Consider the following 20,089-nt stretch of genomic DNA (forward strand, 5'->3'; position numbering starts at 1 on the left):
TCGTCAACGAAAGAGACAAAACCTCTTCCAAAACAACCATAATGAACGTATCACGTATAAACTATAACAGCGCCAGAAGACTATAGTGGACAAAAATATATTACATCCGTAGTGGTTTAGGACTGCCATAGAAAAGGAATTGGAAACGGTTTCGGTAAATGGTAGATAGATTCGTTTTTATATAGCACTTTTCTATTCTACCTGAGCACTCAAAGCGCTTTCCAGGGAGAGTTTTAAACTACAGTTTAGAAAAGAGCAGTAACTGTCATGTGTTTGAATATTGTTTAATTCCTGAGTCTGTTCAAGGAAACCCTGAAACATTAAGCAGTTGAGGACGTTCCCAAGGATGTCACAGTCTGACGTTTAACATTAAGAACAAAAACGTAAAGCCTCCCCGTCGGGGAATCGAACCCCGGTCTCCCGCGTGACAGGCGGGGATACTCACCACTATACTAACGAGGAAGGTGTCTTCGGACTCGTATGTTGCAGTACACTCGTATGTTGTCTTCGGACTCGTATGTTGCAGTACAGATCGTGTACTACAGATCGTGCAGTACCGATCGTGACTCAACTATGTCCACAGTGGGATAGTATTGCCGTTTCGCGTTTTGATACGTTAAGTTGCGCACGCCTGTAATGTATATCAAGTTTTTGCGGACAGAGATTAGAATGACTAGAAGCCTCAACGCAGAGTTCTTTATCGTCAGCGAAAGAGGCAAAACCTCTTATAAACTACAACAGCGCCATAAGACTATAGTGGACAAAAATATATTACATCCGTAGTGGTTTAGGACTAGAGATGGCACGATACCACTTTTTTATGTCCGATACCGATACCGATATCATAAATTTGGATATCTGCCGATATCAATAAAACTTGCTGCATTTTGTATAAGTTCATACTCAAATTTAAATAAACAACAACACTAAAGCTATTCTGTTATACCTGTATGTAAAAAATACACTGCACCCAAAATATTTCATAGTTCAGCAATACTGATCAATTTAATAAACTTAAACCTACTCCATCCTCCCTATTCTTGTATTTTAAAGAGTACTTAGCAGAAATATTAAGCAACCTAACTAATAGGGTTGCAAACTCCCAGCAAAAAAATAAATAAAAAAATAGGGAACCACCCTCATGATGCTTAATTGACGTAATAAACTTTAATTTGATGCAGTGTGAAAAAAAAATGCACAGAAATATATCATTTTTCAAGAATAATTAAATAGATTCAACATCTTTCTTCAACAGATTTGCAGATGCACAGATGGTATCTTCCCAAATGAAAAAGTAGTATAGCTTACTAAGATAAGATAAGATAAACTTTATTAATCCCTCGGGTGGGTTCCTCTGGGAAATTTGTTTTCCAAAAAGCACAGCACCGACAGAAGTTACAGAGTTAAGAATATTATATATATATATATATATATATATATATATATATATATATATATACATACACACATATATAAATACAAAGACATATATAGATAAAATATACAAAGGGGATAAATAGAATAAATAGGAATAAAAATAAAAATAAAAATACAAGTGAATTGCACATTTCAAGTATGGAAAGTATACTAGGGTATATTAGACTTAACATTTACTATATACAGTAATGGGCTTCTATACATTTTACATCAGATTAAAACTTTGAGTGTAAGATTCAGATAATTATTTATTAAAAGCTTGACATTTTAAATGAGAACAAGAAAGAAAAGTATGTCTTTGTGCCCCCTTTTCCCTGTTAATGCCCTATCGGCCCCCCTGGCTAAACTTTGCTAGATCCGCCCCTGCACAGTTACCAGCTGTCAGCTACGTAGAAAAAGATCATGGTGTAGAAAGTAATATTAAATAAATTCTAACAACAGCTTATCAAGCTTAAACGTGCTGCTGCTGTTTAGCCGCTCGTTTCTTCTTTCTGGTGCAAAGTGGGCCAAAAACAAAGAAGAGAGACGACTCGCGACAGAAAAGCCGATCAGCTGATCATTGATCAGTTACACGATTGAAGTAGCAGCAGGAGAGAGAGAGAAGAGGCAGTCGCTCCATATATCGGTTGTTAAGCTTAACATGGGAATGCTTTACAAACATTCAGAGATGAACTTACACACTTGCTTTACTTCTCTCTGGAATCACTTCCTCTGAGATGAAATGCCGGTTTGGTAGCAAGGCTACAAATACATACAGTGAGCACACTGCTCCACATGCTATGGTTATGGGCCGAGTTACGCTGTGTTGCAAGTTTTGTGAGGTGCTTTTTTGATATTTAATGGATCGATTACATTTTTTATTTCTCTATGATATCCGATCCAGTAATTTATGTCAGTATCAGACCGATACCGATAGTAATATCGGATCGGTCCATCTCTATTTAGGACTGCCATAGAGAAGGAATTGGAAACAGTTTTGGTAAATGGTAGGTGGATTAGTTCTTATATGGCACTTTTCTATTCTATCTGAGCACTCAAAGCGCTGTCCAGGGAGAGTTTTGAAGCTACAGTTTAGAAAAGAGCAGTAACTGTCATGTGTTTGAATATTGTTTAATTCCTGAGTCTGTTCAAGGAAGCTCTGAAACATTAAGCAGTTGAGGACGTTCCCAAGGATGTCACAGTCTGACGTTTAACATTAAGAACAAAAACGTAAAGCCTCCCCGTCGGGGAATCGAACCCCGGTCTCCCGCGTGACAGGCGGGGATACTCACCACTATACTAACGAGGAAGGTGCTTTCGGACTCGTATGTTGCAGTACCGATCGTGACCCAAGTATGTCTTCAGTGCGATAGTATCGCTGTTTCCCTCGTTTTGATACTTCAACTTGTGTACGCCTGTAATGTGTATCAAGTTTTACGTGCAAACAATAGCGGACAGAGATTAGAATGACTAGAAGCCTCAACGCAGAGTTCCCTATCGTCAACGAAAGAGACAAAATCTCTTCCAAAACAACCATAATGAACGTATCATGTATAAAGTCGAAACAGCGCCAGAAGACAATAGTGGACAAAAATATATTACATCCGTAGTGGTTTAGGACTCCCATAGAGGAGGAATTGGAAACAGTTTCGGTAAATCGTAGATGGACTAGTTCTTATATAGCACTTTTCTATTCTACCTGAGGCTACAGTTTAAACAAGTTCAGTAACTGTCATGTGTTTTAATATTGTTTAATTCCTGAGTCTGTTCAAAGAAACCCTGAAACATTAAAGTAGTTGAGGACCTTCCCAAGGATGTCACAGTCTGACTTTTAACATTATGAATGAAAACGTATTGCCTCCCCGTCGGGGAATCGAACCCCAGTCTCCCGCGTGACAGGCGGGATACTCACCACCAAACATGACTGTATAAACTCGCAACAGCGCCAGAAGACTATAGTGGACAAAGAATATATTACATTCGTAGTAGTTTAGGACTCCCATAGAGAAGGAATAGAGATTGACAGACCACTGATTGACTTTCGCGCATTGCATGCCGGTAACTCGTGGCAAAACAATCCAAGTACCGCATCAAATGCAAGCATTTGCAGCACGGTTCCAATACCTTCTTGCTTTTTCTTTGCCCCCCCAAAAAAAGTTATGTACAAAACGAAGGAGAACAATGCCGGTCCGTACAAAGACAGACTTGATGAAAAGGCAAAGAAAAGATACGAGGAAAAAAATCAAAGGAGTGAAAGGGTTATACCCTTACACAGAGTGGACAAAATACGTTAGCGTGCTGCCCAACTTTCACCACGCTCATATTTATAATTATACGGTTATTGGAGTGAGTGCATACACTCATGAAGTTTAGTAACTTCAGGTCACTGCAACAAGCCCAGGAACAGTTTGCTGACGGATGGGTACAGGACCATGAAATGCACCGTGTAGAACGAAAGACCATCGTACGTATCATAAGTTTACCAGTCTCACAAATCGTCTTCATAAATACACATTCGTTAACCGTTTATTAATAGGACCTTTGAGCTCAACGGTAATTAATTAGTAGTGGAAATAATTTCTGGTTCGCATTACAGAAATGTAGCAGTGACAATAATATTGTATGCTGTAATCGTACTGGGCAATTAGTGATAGCATAGCGCCACAATTTCTGTTCAGCACCAGACTTGCTTGTAACCTATATCACCAATTATGTTATGAAAAATGACGTATTAACTACTACAAAACACTGACCTTTGTGGAAATGCTTGGAGCAGACTAACCTGTGAGCTGGAGTGTTCTGGGACGTTATATTTGGTCTTTGAATGGCTGCAATCCAGGCCATCTGTCGCCTCTTTTTACTTCAGAAACATGGCTCGAATAATTTCTCTTCAATGACGTAATCCGATAAAAAAAACGATCTCTTTACCCGTCGGCTTCCCGTGGCTGTCATGCGACCGGCTATTGCAGTTAATAATACAACAGCTTCTTGACAGTTTTTTGTGTTTCTTTTTATCGCTGTGTAACTGATTTCAATTGAAAGCCTGCGTGCGCTAGTACCTCTTGCCACGAGTTCCCAGAATTCTTTGCGGTTTTACCCTTGAATGACGTCACATTTTCAATCTCTATTGGAAAGTTCGGGACCGTTTAGGTACATGGTAGATGGTAGATGGACCCGTTCTTATTAGGGGTGTGTTTAAATAATCGATTTTCCCATTTAAATCAATTTTAGCTTGAATAACGCCATATCGATTCATTGAATCCTGAATCGATTCATGCTGTGAGGCATTGGCACTAACCGCTGTGCATAAATTCTTGAGGTAATAGTATTTCCAGCTCAGCGTGCTTGTGATAATCATGAATCCACAAGATTAATTTACTCATTTTATTTGCACTACCAGTTTGTTTGTTTCAGACAGTCCTTAGAAATCTCCATCAACCGCTCTTTTGATCATGTGTCTGACTGAAGTACAGGGTGGGCCATTTATATGGATACAACGTAATAACATGGGAATGGTTGGTGATATTAAAGTCCTGTTTGTGGCACATTAGTATATGTGAGGGGCAGTGTTGGGGAGTAACGGAATACATGTACCGCCGTTACGTATTTAAAATACAAAATATGAGTAACTGTATTCCGTTACAGTTACCGTTTAAAAAGGTGGTATTTAGAATACAGTTACTTTGTTGAAATAAATGGATTACACGGCGGTACTTCCCTGTTTCATATTGTGGCGGGTCAGGACTGTTTGGGTTTTGTTTGACAGCTACGTTCTGTTGTTCCAGGCGGCACGGTTGCCATGGTTACAGGGTGACGCTCTCTCTGCGTGTTTCCTGGGTGAGAGAGCGCCTTTTGTTGTTGTTGTGGTAAGCTAATAGGCAGAATGCTACAGGCATAGCTCTAAAGAATGTAGCATCATGGACAGTGTAGTCCGTGCTGCAGGGAGAATGGACTGCCATACACGTTATGTGTCTGTGGGCGTGAGGAGGGAGGTAAAGGAAAAGTACGAGCTGTCATCGAGCAAAAACGGGAGCTGGAAGCATGTAAATATAATAATAACCACTGCAGCCAAGAAGAGAGCCTGACGAGCCCAGTTGTAAGTAAGCTATTAAAACTCGACTGTACGCCGTGTTCGTGTTTTCCTCCCGAAACAATAAGTTCCGTTGGAGCAGCCTTTCAACGCCTCTCTCTGTCTCTCGCAAGCAAAGTTGACCCAGACAACAAAGTAAAGCTATTTTTCGGCTACGAGCCCGACACGGAACCCGACGTATTAGCCAGAGGTCCCTTTACTTAACCTTCAGTAACAGTAATAAATCACAGCAATAGTACATTCATGTAGTTGTAAACAGCATGATAATATATTAAGTAATCCAAAGTATTCAGAATACGTTACTCTCATTGAGTAACGTAACGGAATACGTTACAGAATACATTTTGGGGCATGTATTCTGTATTCTGTAATGGAATACATTTTAAAAGTAACCTTCCCAACACTGGTGAGGGGGCAAACTCCTCAGGATGGGTGGTGACCATGGTGGCCATTTAGAAGTCAGCCATCTTGGATACAACTTTTGTTTTTTCAATAGGAAGAGAGCCATGTGACACATCAAACTTGGTGTGCTTGGTTTCAACGTAACTTTATTCTTTCATGAGTTATTTACAAGTTTCTCTTTGTTCACAGCCATTGACATGTTGAAGAGGTTAACACGTGAGGAGTGGATCGAAATTGTGTTGATATCTGGTGAATGCAGTAACCGGGTCATTGCAGCCAGGGCTGGACTGGGACAAAAATCGGCCCGGGCATTTTGACTAGAGACCGGCCCACCAGGTATTATAGGAAAAACCATAAATCCTTTGAATGAAAACAAACGCTGTTGTCACAGTGATGTACACTGTCTTGTTGGTATATATGTATCAGTCTAATAAACTTAAACCTACACCATCCTTCCTATTCTGGTATTCTAAACAGTACCCGAAAGTAGACTGCTTGGTCAAGTTAACCTCCTGAACTATCTACAACACATGGTGAAAACCTGAAATTAAGACAGAGAAGACTAGGGGTGAGACATGATCATTACTGATTACTGATGACAGATTTAGATATATTTTCATAAACCATTCATTTGCCACATCAATAAACAGCATGGCAGGGCAAAATATTTTTTCTAACATGGCAACCTTTAAAAAGTGAAAGGAGACAGAAAGACAGGTGAGAAAGAATAAAACTTAATTGACTTTTTGATGGCATTTTACACACAGTACTGGTACAGTATCTAGAAAATGTGGGAAAATACTGGCATCATATACAGTACTTAGCTACTTCTGAAGAAATTATGATGGGACCCTAAAAAAAATTACTATGTACAATAATGGATTTCTATAAATTTTACACCAGATGAAAACATTTGTTGTAAGATTCAAATAATTATTTGTTAAAAGCGAGACATTTTAAATGAGAATAAGAAAGTATTTCTTTGTGCCCCCCTTTCCCTGTTAATGCCCTTCCTGGGCCCCTGGCAACACTTTGCTAGACCCGCCCCTGCACAGTTACCAGCTGTCAGCTACATAAAAAAGGATCCTGGTGTTATTTCTCAGAAACAGTTCATAACTTCCCTTCAACTCATTCATGTCACCTAAAAGGTAAACCTGTTTCTCCATCACCTGTTCAGCTCTGATGATTCAGTAAGGACATCTCCTGGTTTCATCTTCATGTTTCCCCCTCACCACATATCCAAACCGACATAATGACCAGCAGCTTTTACAGCTGTGGCTCCAGCAAACATCAGCTGATACTAGAAATTAATATTAAATAAATTCTAACAACATCCGCCGGTTTCCCCGTTCTGGCGCAAAGAGAGAAAAGCCGATCAGCTGATCATTGATCAGTTTAATGATTGAAGTAGAAACGGGAGAGGAGGAGAATGAGAGAAGAAGAGACAGCTGTGCAGCAAAGACAAAGAATAACTCCAGCTTTGTGTCTTTTTCATTGTAGCTGAAGTCCGGGACAAACTGTATTCCTTTTCACCTCAATACGAAACGCGCAATGTTTTCTCTGAATACGAGAGGGATATTAGCTACTCACAAATGGCACCCTTACAAACTCCAACTACTGCAGCATCTCAACGAGGATGACCCAGATCGGCGCACAGAATTTGCAGAATGGGCAAAACAAAAATTGGAACAGGACCCTCAGTTCACGCAGAAGATTTTGTTCAGTGATGAAGCAAACTTTTATGTGAATGGAACAAAACCACCGCTATTGGTCTGACACTAACCTACATTGGATGGATCCCTCCAAGACTGTTGGAACAACAAAAGTGATGGTTTGGTGTGGTATATGGGGTACAACGATAGTGGGTCCATTCTTCATCAATGGTAACCTCAATGCCACTGGATATTTGAAATTGCTACATGATGAAAAAAAACTGTCACTAATGAAGAAACATCAGTGGCTGTCCTAGCTTCATTCAGCAAGAGCCCACAGCGTAGCACTCGCCGCATGTTACTGGAGAGTGGCATTCGGCTACATGATGATGTGTTTCCCTCTTTGTGCACTGAAGCTGGCACGTACCCTGAGTTTTTCCAGCAAGATGGTGCACCACCACATTATGTGCCAGGTCTGAGCCTTCCTAGATGAATAGTTTCCTGGAAAGTGGATTGGTCGTCATGGGCCAGTTGAATGGCCCCCAAGGTCTCCCGATCTGACCCCCTTAGACTTTTATCTTTGGGGTCATCTGAAGGCAATTGTCAATGGTGTGAAGATACGAGATGCGCAGCACCTGAAACTACGGATACTGGATGCCAGTGCTGGCATTTCTCCTGCGCTGTTGCTATCAGTGTGTGAAGAGTGGGAGAAGAGGGTTGCATTGACAATCCAACACAATGGGCAGCACATTGAACACATTTTATAAGTGGTCAGAAACTTGTAAATAACTCATGAAAGAATAAAGTTACGTTGAAACCAAGCACACCAATGTTTTTCTTGTGACATTACCAATAAGTTTGATGTGTCACATGGCCCTCTTCCTATTGAAAAAACAAAAGTTGTATCCAAGAGGGCCGACTTCTAAATGGCCACCACCCATCTTGAGGAGTTTGTCCCCTCACATATGCTAATGTGCCACAAACAGGACTTTCATATCACCAACCACTCCCATGTTATTACAGTGTATCCATATAAATGGCCCACCCTGTAGATCGCACTCGACTGATCCATTTAGCAAAGAAGAGCGAAATGCTGCGTCAGACAGCATATTAGACTTAACAAAGAAAACGAATAAACACCATACACCAGCTTTCTTTACACAGAAATTGCTGCAGAGGTTTCCATCATTAAAAGCGTTATTGTTATTTCCTCTCTGTTAACTGTATTGCCATCTCCTTTAAAGACAAACTGATAAAAATATGGTGTATCAACTGATGAAAGCTTTGCAACTAAGAGGAGGTAGAGAAAGACAAAGAGGGACATGGTGGCAGTTGTTTTTAATGTAAGCACATGAGATGGACAAACTTCATATTAAGCACACACACCAAAGAAAAATCTGACATGATGAAATGAAAAATTATGGCCTGTAAACATGAAACAAATTCATTCATTGCATTGCTCTTCAGTAATTTCGTTTTTTTTTCCCCTCAGTCTATCAAAAATGAGTGCAGACAAGCATAAAAAATAAAAATAAAAAAAGTAACAGGAAACATAATTACTGGAAAATGTCTATATCATAGGCATAAACAGAGTGAGTGAACAATTGGCTCTGTATTAAAAAATATAGAATTGCTAAAAAAAAGAAAAAGAAAAAAAAAGTAATGCACATTGGAAAAAAACCCAAACAAACAAAAAAAGCCAGTACCGAAAAAAAAATAATTAACAATCCACACTCAAACGACGACAGCGCACCACTCAGCGTTGTAGCCCTTCTCCCGCAGCAGCCTCACGCAGGAGCAATGACACACTCCTGACTAATCCATTGAACTAGAGGCACAAAACAGCCTCCTCTTTCCTCCTCTTCATCGTCCACCCGTCCGATGCTGCACCTTTCCAAAGGTTAATGCAGCCATACAGAATGTGCAGACCACTAGAGACCAGCATGTGTGCCTGTATCGAGAGAGAGAGAGACTACTCATTTTTGAGCTGCTGTCGACCTTACGCTGTGCTTTGGGTTTTAAACACACACCTCAGGGGGTTTTGGGGCCAGAGGCAGACGGAGCCTCTTGTGGTTCTGTCTGTTCAGATGGAGCAGAGTTCAAACTTGAGGTGCTTTCCTCCTTCCTGTCCCCTGACAGAAAGTCGTGGATGGCTGTTTCTATGTGCGGTCGGAAAGTGTGGTTCATCTTGGGGTCCACGACCTGAGTTATGATCCTGTCCACACCAGACTCCAGCATGCCCGATCTTAAAATACATAAATAAATTATGGCTGAGTGCATGGTCGTGCAAAAGTCTTCAGTCACTTCCTCATTTCTTTATATTTTGCTAGGAAAATGGGAAATAGATACACCAATTTATTGAAGCATGTGTAAACATAAACTGAAATACAATGTTTAACACAAAAACCCAAAAAGTGAGTACTTCAAAAACAAATCATTTCTTTATTTTATATATAACCTGTTCACTACAGTCTTTTTACTAATTTACGTAAAGAAATTAGATGTAAAAACCCCCAAAAACCAACATGTGAGTGTGCACTGCAGTAGTGCTGTCGTGGAAGGAAAGCTCTGGTTTGCACAGTCTGCATTTAACTTTATTTGTTTTATTCGTCCTGTTTTGTGGTTGGCGCTACGTTCTTCTTCATTAATATTGAGTGCAGTCTTGGGAGACGATATAGGCGATACGCCCTCATACCTCCCTGTAGTGTGTTGCAGTTACAAAAACACATTTATGTGGTTTTAGTGTATGACACGTCAACAATGAAATTCCACATCAACTAATTTTTATAGGTGACATCGTCAATTGTGTTAATTAACCCTATTATCAGGCAGACAACTGAAGATCAATGCTGATCATGTGCTGTAGACAGTTTTTAAGGCTTGCAACTCATTCAGTGTCCTCATATTTATAAGGACACACTGCACACCATGCTGAGCTACACCAATTTTTCAGCTAATGACTGTTTGGCAGTCAGCTTGTTGGTGCAAAAATACCATTTTATGTCTGTCAAACTGCATTCTCTTTGGCATTTTTCATAGGTTGAACTAAAGAAACAGGAACAGATGATATACCAAAAGATACAGTTTTTGTCTGTTACGTGTCAACAAGAAAGATTCATTCCTTGAGTTAGGTGCCCATTTTTTCCTTGAAGGATTCATAAGCCAGTGTTACATGGCTTAACAAACAAAACAAGAGTCAGGTACAAAGGCTGGACTAAAAACGAGTGAAAAAGCAGCCAATGTTCAAAGAAAAACTTTGAAAGACCTTCTGAAAGCCTGCAGAACTATTGTTAAACGAAAAAAAGGATTATGTAAAATTTTGAGAAAGTCTGGCTCCTTGGAAGCTCACATGTGTAGTACATTCTGAACAGGAGCTGAAAGGCTGCAAAAAGCTCAAAGGAAACACTCACTGAACAACGCTTTGCCTCAGTCCGTTCCTCATCTGGTTCTTGTTGATGGACGGGTTCCAGTTCTGCGTGCTCAAGTGCGATGTGACGAAGTTGTCCACTTTCTGTCGCAGGTTCTGATAGGCCGGCTGACAACAACAACAGCGCGGTAAACATGCAGCAATAGCGCACACTAAGTAACGGAGTACACTGTGCGTTGAAAGTATACTGTAGTATACTGTAGCCAGCTAAAAGACACTCGGATAGATTTAGGACAGTTAAAGTGGCACTGACACGGATAACTTTGTTTGTGTCAGGTTAGCTAAAGTTAAACACAAACAAAGCAGAGTTAGTAGATTACCTTTGTATCGACGTCGGCTAAACAGTCCCGACGGAACTCATCAAAAAGACCCCGGTTTTTCAGATGCTCCACAATCATCCCGATGAGCTGCGGGTCTCCCGGTGGGAGGTTGGCCGGATTGACGTTAACATTACCGCTTCCCTCGGCCATGCCAAACCCAGGAGACTATTTTATTACTTACCTGTTAGCTGCATCGAACTAGCCAACCACTTAACTATCCACACTAGTTATTCTACAAGACGTACGTTCGATTCATTACCCTCGAACAAACTGCGGGCAAAGTGATCGTTAGTCTTGCTGAACAGCAGACGCTCTCTTAAAAAAGGTAGAAGCAGAAGTACAAATCGAATGCCTCCTTTTCTCCCTTTTCTTCCACGCATGCGCACAAGTGGCATAACCTCGGATGTACTTCGTTTTAGTGCCGTTGTTACTAACTGAGGGTAAATCAAAACGTTAGCGGGCTGCGCTGAAACGTTCATTTAGAAATAAAATAGAATAACTTAAAACACATTCAAAGCACAAAGCTGGTTCTGTGGCGGGGGTCTGACTAAGATAATCTGCACCGTTAACTTTCGCACCAGCCAGAGCTCACTGTGCCTGGACTATCGCTGTGAAAGGTAACGCTAGCCATGCTGGCTAACATCAACACACCTAATCTAAGTGTTAATCACGGACATAAAAATATAGCAGAGGTGAATGACTGAATTAACCTGATATTAGCTCAGATACACCTCCTTTTGAAGACGGGCTGTAGCTTTAGCTCACATTGAGTCCAGCTGTCGGTTGTTATCCTTGACATTGTGAAGGATTAAAGCAGCTGGCTGACATTTTCGGCAGTTACAGTATAGTAACAATGATGGTACTCATATGTGATTAGTTGGCTAGTGGCAGTTAGATGGGTGAGTAATATCCAGATCATGACCCTGTGCAAGACTCCAGAGCAGGATATTAAATCCAGGCTATTTCGGTGTGATAAAGTTGTCATACAGTGTCTCTCTATATGTCTGAACATGGTAATCTAATGTGTCACTTTCTTGTCGTAGATGAGTGGCAAATCAGATCCCAACAAAGAGTTTATGGAGCAGCTGCGGCTGCAAGAGCTCTATGGTCAGAGAAATGAAGATGGCTCAGACCCATACACCTACACCGATCCAGAGGATGGGACTGTGTATGACTGGGATCATGAAAAGAAGGCCTGGTTTCCCAAAGTACGAGCTGTGTAGTTTTCTTTTTTATATAGCATAAAAGCGCTGACTAGTAAAATTAAAGTGAAAAAACAAAGCAATCATTTATTTTATGATTCAGAGAACTTATTAATGCCAGAGATGGGCAGTTTGTTTGTAGCTTACTGGCATACTGGCCTGAGAGCAACTTCCTGAATGTGGATATGACCAAACATGGTCATAATGAGTTTTTGCCTCCTTTATCATCTGATTTCTTCTGAGTGAACACAAGTGTCTCTCCCTAACCCAATGACTTTGACTAACAATGCTGTTGAGGGAGTTTTTAACACTAGTAGATGCATCAATTAACCAGCAAATGTTAAAAGACCTTCGATAAATGAACATTAAAAATTACATAAGAATTCCTAAATGACATTAAGAGTTCAGCCTCCCTAATAAATGTATTTTCTGTTGACCCTGATTTATGATGGACTCCGTGTTCGCATCAGTCTTGGGTTTGTGGTTAAAGACTGTGCTGAGATAAGTGTTAGACTGCACTAATATGTGTTATCATTTTGTTTGCATCCAGAGCAATAATGATGTAATATCTTTGAGTGACAGAGGATGTACTTAGGCTTATTTAGCTGTTACAATAACAGCTTTTATTAGATGTGTCAAAATTGGTCAGAGTTGATTTCTGTGTTAATATTAAGTAGGTTTGATTTGTTCCTCTAGATAACAGAGGACTTCATGGCAGCCTACCAGGCCAACTATGGCTTCACTGAGAAATCGGCTCCGGATGGAAAGAACACTTCCCTGACCAGCACCAACCCAGCAGCACCCGGGCCTGACAGCAAACCACCACAAAAACCAACAGAAAAGGAGAAACCAGAAGATCCCGCCCCAAACTCGGCCTCAGAGCAGCATGAGACGCCAGGCAAAGAAACCAAACAGAAAGGGGAGAAGAGGAAAGCTGAGCAAGGTAAATTGACATCCAAACATATATGTGCAATTTTTAAGTTGTAAGTGGAATGTGGCTTTTGATCAGTTTCCCTTTTTCTGCCCGTAGGATGGTTTGATATTGATGAAAGTAAAAACACGAATGTCTACGTGTCAGGTTAGTATTACCTACATATCCTTCTTCTGAATGCCAAGAAGCTGGCATCCCATAAAGTACCTGACTCTGTTTATCACGTGGCGCTCTCTTGCTCTAATCTTTCTCTCCTGGTCTCTTCTTATCAGGCCTGCCTCCTGACATCAGCTCCGAGGAGTTTGCCGAGCTGATGTCAAAGTGTGGGATTGTAATGAGGGACCCCATCACTGAAGAGTACAAAGTCAAACTTTACAAAGACAAAGAAGGAAATCTGAAGGGAGATGGTCTTTGCTGCTATCTAAAGGTTAGTCTGTCCTGCTTCACCATCTGCCCGGTCAATGCCCCAGACACGCACCATAACTGTGCAAATGTTGTCACTTAATATTGGCAATATTGGCTGTAGAGGGTGCCATAGAATACACGGAGCAACAACGTTATTTGTAGTCCTCTTGTTGAGTGGATAGACAAATCTCCTGCTCTTGCTTTCTTTGCTCTGGTCAAATGACTGTGTGTATTTGTTTGTGGTTCTCTGCAGAAGGAGTCTGTGGATCTGGCTATACGCCTGATTGATGAGTCAGAGGTCCGAGGTTATAAACTGCATGTGGAAGCAGCACGATTTGAGCTGAAGGGGCAGTATGACGCCAGCAAAAAGAAGAAGAAAAGCAAAGATTATAAGAAGAAGCTACAGCAGCAGCAGAAGTAAATTCTGTTTTTCTGTTCTTATCTGTTTATTTCTGTGTAGCAGGAATGAACTCCTCAGTAAAAGCACTACTGGCCCCTGTTTCTTTATTCTTCGTTTTGTTTTGTAGACAGTTGGATTGGAGGCCGGAGAAAAAAGGAGACGCGAGGAAGAGGCATGAAAAAGTTGTCATCATCAGGAATATGTTCCATCCCAGTGACTTTGAGGTGTGAGAGGAACACGTATACACACACACACACACACACACACACACACACACACACACAGACAGCATTGTGCATTAATCTCTTTGCTCTCTGTAGGAGGACCCACTGGTGCTGAATGAGTATCGTGAGGATCTGCGGAGTGAGTGTGAGAAGTTTGGGGAAGTTAAGAAGGTCATCCTCTTTGATGTGAGTTTGATTTCTGTATTTTGAAGGTCGTGGTAGGAAATTAGTTAATAAAAAGTTGAGATGAAGTGGATGCGTGGCTGTGTTTGTGCTGCAGAGACACCCGGACGGCGTGGCATCAGTTGCTTTTAAGGAGCCCGAGGAAGCTGATGCGTGTATTCTGTCGTTCAACGGGCGCTGGTTTGGAGGAAGGCAGCTATCTGCTCAGCTTTGGGATGGAACGACAGACTATCAGGTAAATAAAGACAACAGAAATATTGAGGTTTTGGGGGTCTTGGTGATTCACAGTCAAAAGTAGTAATACCTAGCCTGTCATATAATTAGCTCCCTGACAAGTTGGAGTAAGTTACACAATTTCTAAGTGACGCTTTGGTTCCTGCATGAAATGAAATCTGCGAAAGTTTTAATTGTTCCAAGGGACAGATTTTAGAATCTGCTTTGTTTTCTGTGCTTCTGTTTGCAGTTAAAGCTTTACTTGGTTGTTCTTTCACTTTCATATATTAGTTAAAGGAGATCCCCTGAGCTTTTCTGACAGCTTTAATTGTCTTTAGCATTCTGTTGTACAGTTCAACATGTGCTTTGTGCCTGAAAGTTAGTCTTTTTTTTAATTTTTTTTTTACTGTTGTTCATGTACATTATTGTCACTTTTTTGGGTGCTAGCAGCACTTTATTGTATGAGGTGCTGATTAAATTTTAGGGAAAATATTTATTTTATTTTAAATGTCCTGTTTCATGACCCAGTTTAAGGTCAGATTTAACTATCAGACAGATAGCCTGACATGTATCTCTAGAATAATTTGGTACACAGAGGAGTTCATGGTAGACTCAATGATTGCACGGTGTCCCATTTGGTATTTATTTAAGTAAAACAGGTTATATTTGAATTATTTTGATACGTTAGACTGCCTTAGACTCTCCACGTGGTAATATCTCTCACCTTTCATGTTGTGTACATGCAGGTAGAAGAGACGACACGCGAGCGAGAGGAGCGGCTGAAGGGTTGGTCACAGTTTTTGGAGGGTGGAGACGGAGAACAGCAGAAGGACTCCAAGCCTGCAGAGAGCAGCACAGCGACAGAACCTAGCGAGCCCTCCAGCACCACTGAGCCAGAGCAGCAACCCAAATCAGAACCGCAGTCCTCAGAGGAGCAACAGGAGGAGGAAGTGGACTCCACTGACAGCAGCCTAGCAGGAAGTGAGGATGAGGAAGCTTAGATACTCCCATCCTCCTTTTATGGCCCTGTGTCAACCAACTAGGATGTCCTGCTTAAAGTGAACTTTGGGAAAACTTCCTGTTGAGAAAGGGAGGAGGAATTTGGACAGTTTGAGCTGTTTTGTAATGTAGAAAATAAAACTAATTTTCTCTAACCTATTTTCATCATTGTGGTTCACCCTGTAATTAGACACGCACTCAACCAGCTTGCTACACCTTACAGCACTCCCATAATTCAGTGCAGTTTGCTGACACTATGCATTATGCTGACAAAGCTAAATATTAATGACAAAACACAAGAGAGACTGAAACTGTTGGATTTGAATGTGTTTGGCTTAATTATGTTTTTCATTTTATTTCACATTTGCTTTGTTTCATTCTTTAATCACTGACGATTTTCCGAGCAGTATTGGAACATAAAATAATCACATGATGGAAATGTGAGATTGCAAAGGGAGAAACAATCAGCGTTTGCACACACTGCAAAACTCATTGAGCAAAAGTTGTAAAGAAAAAAGATAAAAATGGCATAAAAATTGAAAAACGGGACTCCTTGTACATTTATTTTACTCAGCTGCTTGGTGCAAATTGTAAGGTGTATTTATATTCAGCATATTGCCAAATCTTAACTACAGCTGGCTACTAAAGACATATTTACACTATAAACAGCAAAAAGATGATTGCTGGTTCTAAAAAATACTTTTATTAAAGTGTTTTTCAAAGACTGAACATTACTCGGCACATCAACGGCCTTAATATGAGAGGAATCTTAAAACAAGAACCAGCTAGTGAAGACAACGATGGTGGGACATCTGCTCACCCGCCTCTGTTTAAGAGTCTGATCTGTACTGCTGTGTCTATTTAGTTTGAGACATCTTTGTGAAGACAGGGAGGAGAGTCACAGTTAAAACCAGATAAAGGTAGATGCACTGACAAGTGTTACAGGAGACACGTCAGAAAGATAGCAACGATAGATGGGAAGGTTTACAAGATGGTAATGAAGACCTGCTGTGATCTATGGTTTGGAAACGGTGGCACTAATTAAAAGTGACCGGGATGGACATTATTATATCATCGGTGCATTTCAAGTTGAGTGTTTTGAAGGCAAGGCTGAGGTGGTTTGGACATGTGCAGAGGAGGCATGAGGATCGTTGATGTATTGGACAAAGGGTGTTGAAGATGGAGCTGCCAGGGAGGAGGAAAAGAGGGAGAGCTCAGAGGAAGTTCATGGATGTGGGAGGACATGGAGAAGGTTAGTGTGACAGAGGAGGATGCTAGGGATAGAGTGGGATGGAAGCCACTGTGGCAACTTCTCAAGGGACAGAAGACAGAGATCAAACCAGAGACATGCTACATGGGAAAATGGCTCTGGAGGATTCCCCGACATGTGAGAAGCAAAGGAAGAGCTGCATAAACATTATGAAAACACAGAAGAAATGTGGCTCACCAAGTAGAAAGAGTGGATAAAAAAGGAGTCCAAGTTGGAGGATGAAACCAAACTCCTGTTACAAAATGCTAAACTATGTCACGTCAGCTGATTTCAGAAGCTGGCCTTAAAAAGTGACAGAGAAAAAGGGCAAAATGAAAAAGGAGAGAGGTTCTTCTGCTCTTTTCCTTTCTCCTCAGCCCCATCAATCATTTTAACGCTCCAACTTTTTCTTTTTCGCCACTCTGCCACTTTCCACATGCCCCACTTCCTGTCCATCCTTCCTCCTCTCATACTCCACCAACCTACGCTCCAGCCCTCTCCTCAGCCCTCTTACCCCTTCACCTCTCCCCCCATCATTTAGTAAACTGTTAATATTACAAGTCAATATGTAAAAGGCATTAATCAGTTAGGACCAGAAGGGTTCACCTTGTACAGGCTATCACAGGGTGTGTGTCTAGTCTATTTATTTACTGCAGCTACTTTCCCTGCAGTAAAAAAATAAAATAAAAAGATACTCCCTCCAGTGATAAAAGTCTAGTACAGCATCAGTCTAATAATACAACGCTTGTGGTAGTTTCCATCTTCAATCACAGACTACATAACAAACACGTATTTGACGTAGATCATCTCTGACAAACTGTGGCCGCTTTAAATCTTTAAGAATGCAAACTATATTTGTTTAAAGGCACCATCAGCAGTTTGGGAACACACAGGATTATTTAGAGGGAATCATGTTGCTGGGAGTACACAGGCTATGTGTTTGCTAAGTATTTGATTGCACTTACATGTTGTGCACAATATGTTAAACCAAATGTTTCCATTTTCCCCTGTTTTTTAAATTCTTTTTCAGCCCTGAATCACTGTGAAGGTTTTACATATGCCTCGTGTGAAAACCAAACTTTATGGATGGATTTATTAACAGCAACGAGGACAGCATCATACAAACATCTTCTTTGTTCTCATCATATAATCATGGTTAGTGTAGAGCGTCTGCATGATACTTTGCCTCACCACTAGATGGCACTGTAACCCTGTCGTCGCCTCTGTTAGCGGACTAACCTCATTTATCGTTGCACTCTCTCAGTTATGTCACGGTGAAACAAAACAGCGCTGCTTCTTTAAAGAAGAGATTTAAAGTTTTGTAAACAGAAACTATTTCCACTGTTTCAAATCTGACATGTAAAATTTTATGTCGGGACTGTAAATCCACTGTGAGACTTACTAAATATGGCTTTCAGACAGTGGTAGTAAATACTGTACACGAGTAAAGCTTTGAGGTAGTTTGTTGTAATTATGCACTCACATACAGCTACTTCATTAGGTACAACTGTTCACTTGCTCATAAATATCTAACAAGCCAATTACACTGCAATGCATTTAGGCAAGTAGACTACTGAAGTTCAAATGGGAAAGAAAGGTGATTTAAGTGACTTTGAACATAGCATGCCTGATCTGAGTATTTCAGAATCAGTTAATCTACTGGGATTTTCCTGCACAACGCTGTCTAGGGTTTACAGAGAATGGTATGAAAAAGAGAAAATGTGTATTGTTGATTCAACAGTAGGCATCAGCAACTCAAATAACCACTCGTTACAACTAAGGCATGAAGAAGACCATCTCACCTCCTTAGACCTTGGAGCACATAGGCTGTAGTTCCACTCATGTCAGCTAAGAACAGGAAACTGAGGCCACAGTTCACACAGTTTCACCAAAACAGGACAAAAGAAGATTGGAAAAATCAAAGCTGATGAGTCACAATTTGGCATAAAAACATGAAAGCATGCATATATCCTGCCTTTTATCAGCGTCTCAAGCTGGTGCTAGTGTAACAGTGCACTTGGTACACTTCACACCCCTTTGTAACAACTGAACATTGTTTAAACACTGAAGCTTACTTGAATATTGGTGCTGACCATCCCCATCGTACTTCACAGTGGGCCCATCGTCTGATGGCTGATTCTAGCAGGATAACTTGTGATGTCACAAAGCTAAAATGATCTCAAACCGGTTTCTTGAACAGGACAATGAGTTCTCTGTGCTCAAAGGGCCTCCACAGTCACCAGATCTTAATCCAGTGGAGCACCTCTGGGGTGTGATGGGATGGAAAATTTGGCTCATGGATATGTAGCTGACTAATCTGCCATAACTGTGTGGTGCTATCATTTCAATATGAACCAAAATCTATGAGGAATGTTTCCAGCACCTTGTTGAATCTGTGCTATGAAGAATTAAGGCAACTCTGAAGGGAAAAGGGTTATCCGACATGGTACCAGTAAGTGTCTGGTGAGTGTATCTTCAATTATATACACTACATTTATTTGTTAACTTTACGTACAAGTTGTAAAGTTTATGCATTACTGGGAACTGTAGATTAATTAGACAGCACTAGAAAGGTAGCTAATAATTACCATTACTTGTTGTTGGTACTGAATAATGAGCGCTTGTGGTTCTTTTGGTGCCTTATTACTATCACTTCTTCATCCTTGTGCATTTGTTTGCATGTGCAGTTGATCTATTTGTGAGAAAATGTGCTGCCTCAGTCTGAGCCAGGTCTCCCTTGTAAATGAGATGCCTGACTCCAGAGGGACTAACCTGGATAAATGAAGTCCTAGAACAGGCCACAAAGCTTGTAATGTACCAGCGAGTGCAGAAAGTTCACCAGGCCAAAAACACAATACTTGATTTTGAACACTGTGTTCTCTTTGTCTCAATAAAGCATGACTGCAACACGTTTTTTTTTTTAAAAAGTAATAAAACGATGAATGAACAAAGAGGTGCAGACAGGAGATGGCTTTG

General features: G+C 40.7%; 2 protein-coding genes and 2 non-coding genes across 5 annotated transcripts; 1 reads left to right on the forward strand and 3 right to left on the reverse strand.

Moving 5' to 3' along the window:
- Positions 1 to 390: 390 nt before the first annotated feature.
- trnad-guc (transfer RNA aspartic acid (anticodon GUC)) lies at positions 391 to 462 on the reverse strand. The gene has a single exon. It is a non-coding gene; the product is annotated as a tRNA-Asp (tRNA).
- A 2,191-nt stretch (positions 463 to 2,653) lies between these two features.
- On the reverse strand, positions 2,654 to 2,725 carry trnad-guc (transfer RNA aspartic acid (anticodon GUC)). Its single transcript has one exon. It is a non-coding gene; the product is annotated as a tRNA-Asp (tRNA).
- Positions 2,726 to 8,887: 6,162 nt separating this feature from the next.
- On the reverse strand, positions 8,888 to 11,666 carry bod1 (biorientation of chromosomes in cell division 1). Of its 2 annotated transcripts, none has more exons than XM_006784905.3 (4): positions 11,308 to 11,666; positions 10,971 to 11,095; positions 9,591 to 9,805; positions 8,888 to 9,511 (listed from the first exon to the last, which is right to left on the reverse strand). In XM_006784905.3, the coding sequence occupies exons 1-3, from the start codon at positions 11,455 to 11,457 to the stop codon at positions 9,592 to 9,594; spliced, it is 489 nt and encodes a 162-aa protein (XP_006784968.1). In that variant the 5' UTR covers positions 11,458 to 11,666; the 3' UTR covers positions 8,888 to 9,511; position 9,591. The 2 variants fall into 2 exon arrangements, with proteins under 2 accessions (XP_006784968.1, XP_006784969.1); XM_006784906.3 differs by having other exon boundaries at positions 8,888 to 9,532.
- A 35-nt stretch (positions 11,667 to 11,701) lies between these two features.
- htatsf1 (HIV-1 Tat specific factor 1) lies at positions 11,702 to 16,019 on the forward strand. The gene is made up of 10 exons (XM_006784907.2): positions 11,702 to 11,924; positions 12,351 to 12,515; positions 13,206 to 13,452; positions 13,540 to 13,587; positions 13,713 to 13,867; positions 14,099 to 14,262; positions 14,373 to 14,469; positions 14,566 to 14,655; positions 14,750 to 14,887; positions 15,612 to 16,019. Exons 2-10 carry the CDS (start codon positions 12,351 to 12,353, stop codon positions 15,864 to 15,866), a joined length of 1,359 nt encoding a protein of 452 aa, XP_006784970.2. The 5' UTR covers positions 11,702 to 11,924; the 3' UTR covers positions 15,867 to 16,019.
- The last annotated feature ends 4,070 nt before the right edge of the window (positions 16,020 to 20,089 follow it).

This window comes from Neolamprologus brichardi, chromosome 10 (assembly GCF_056152115.1).
Source record: "Neolamprologus brichardi isolate AB-2024 chromosome 10, ASM5615211v1, whole genome shotgun sequence".
In the NCBI taxonomy this organism is placed as follows: domain Eukaryota; kingdom Metazoa; phylum Chordata; class Actinopteri; order Cichliformes; family Cichlidae; genus Neolamprologus; species Neolamprologus brichardi.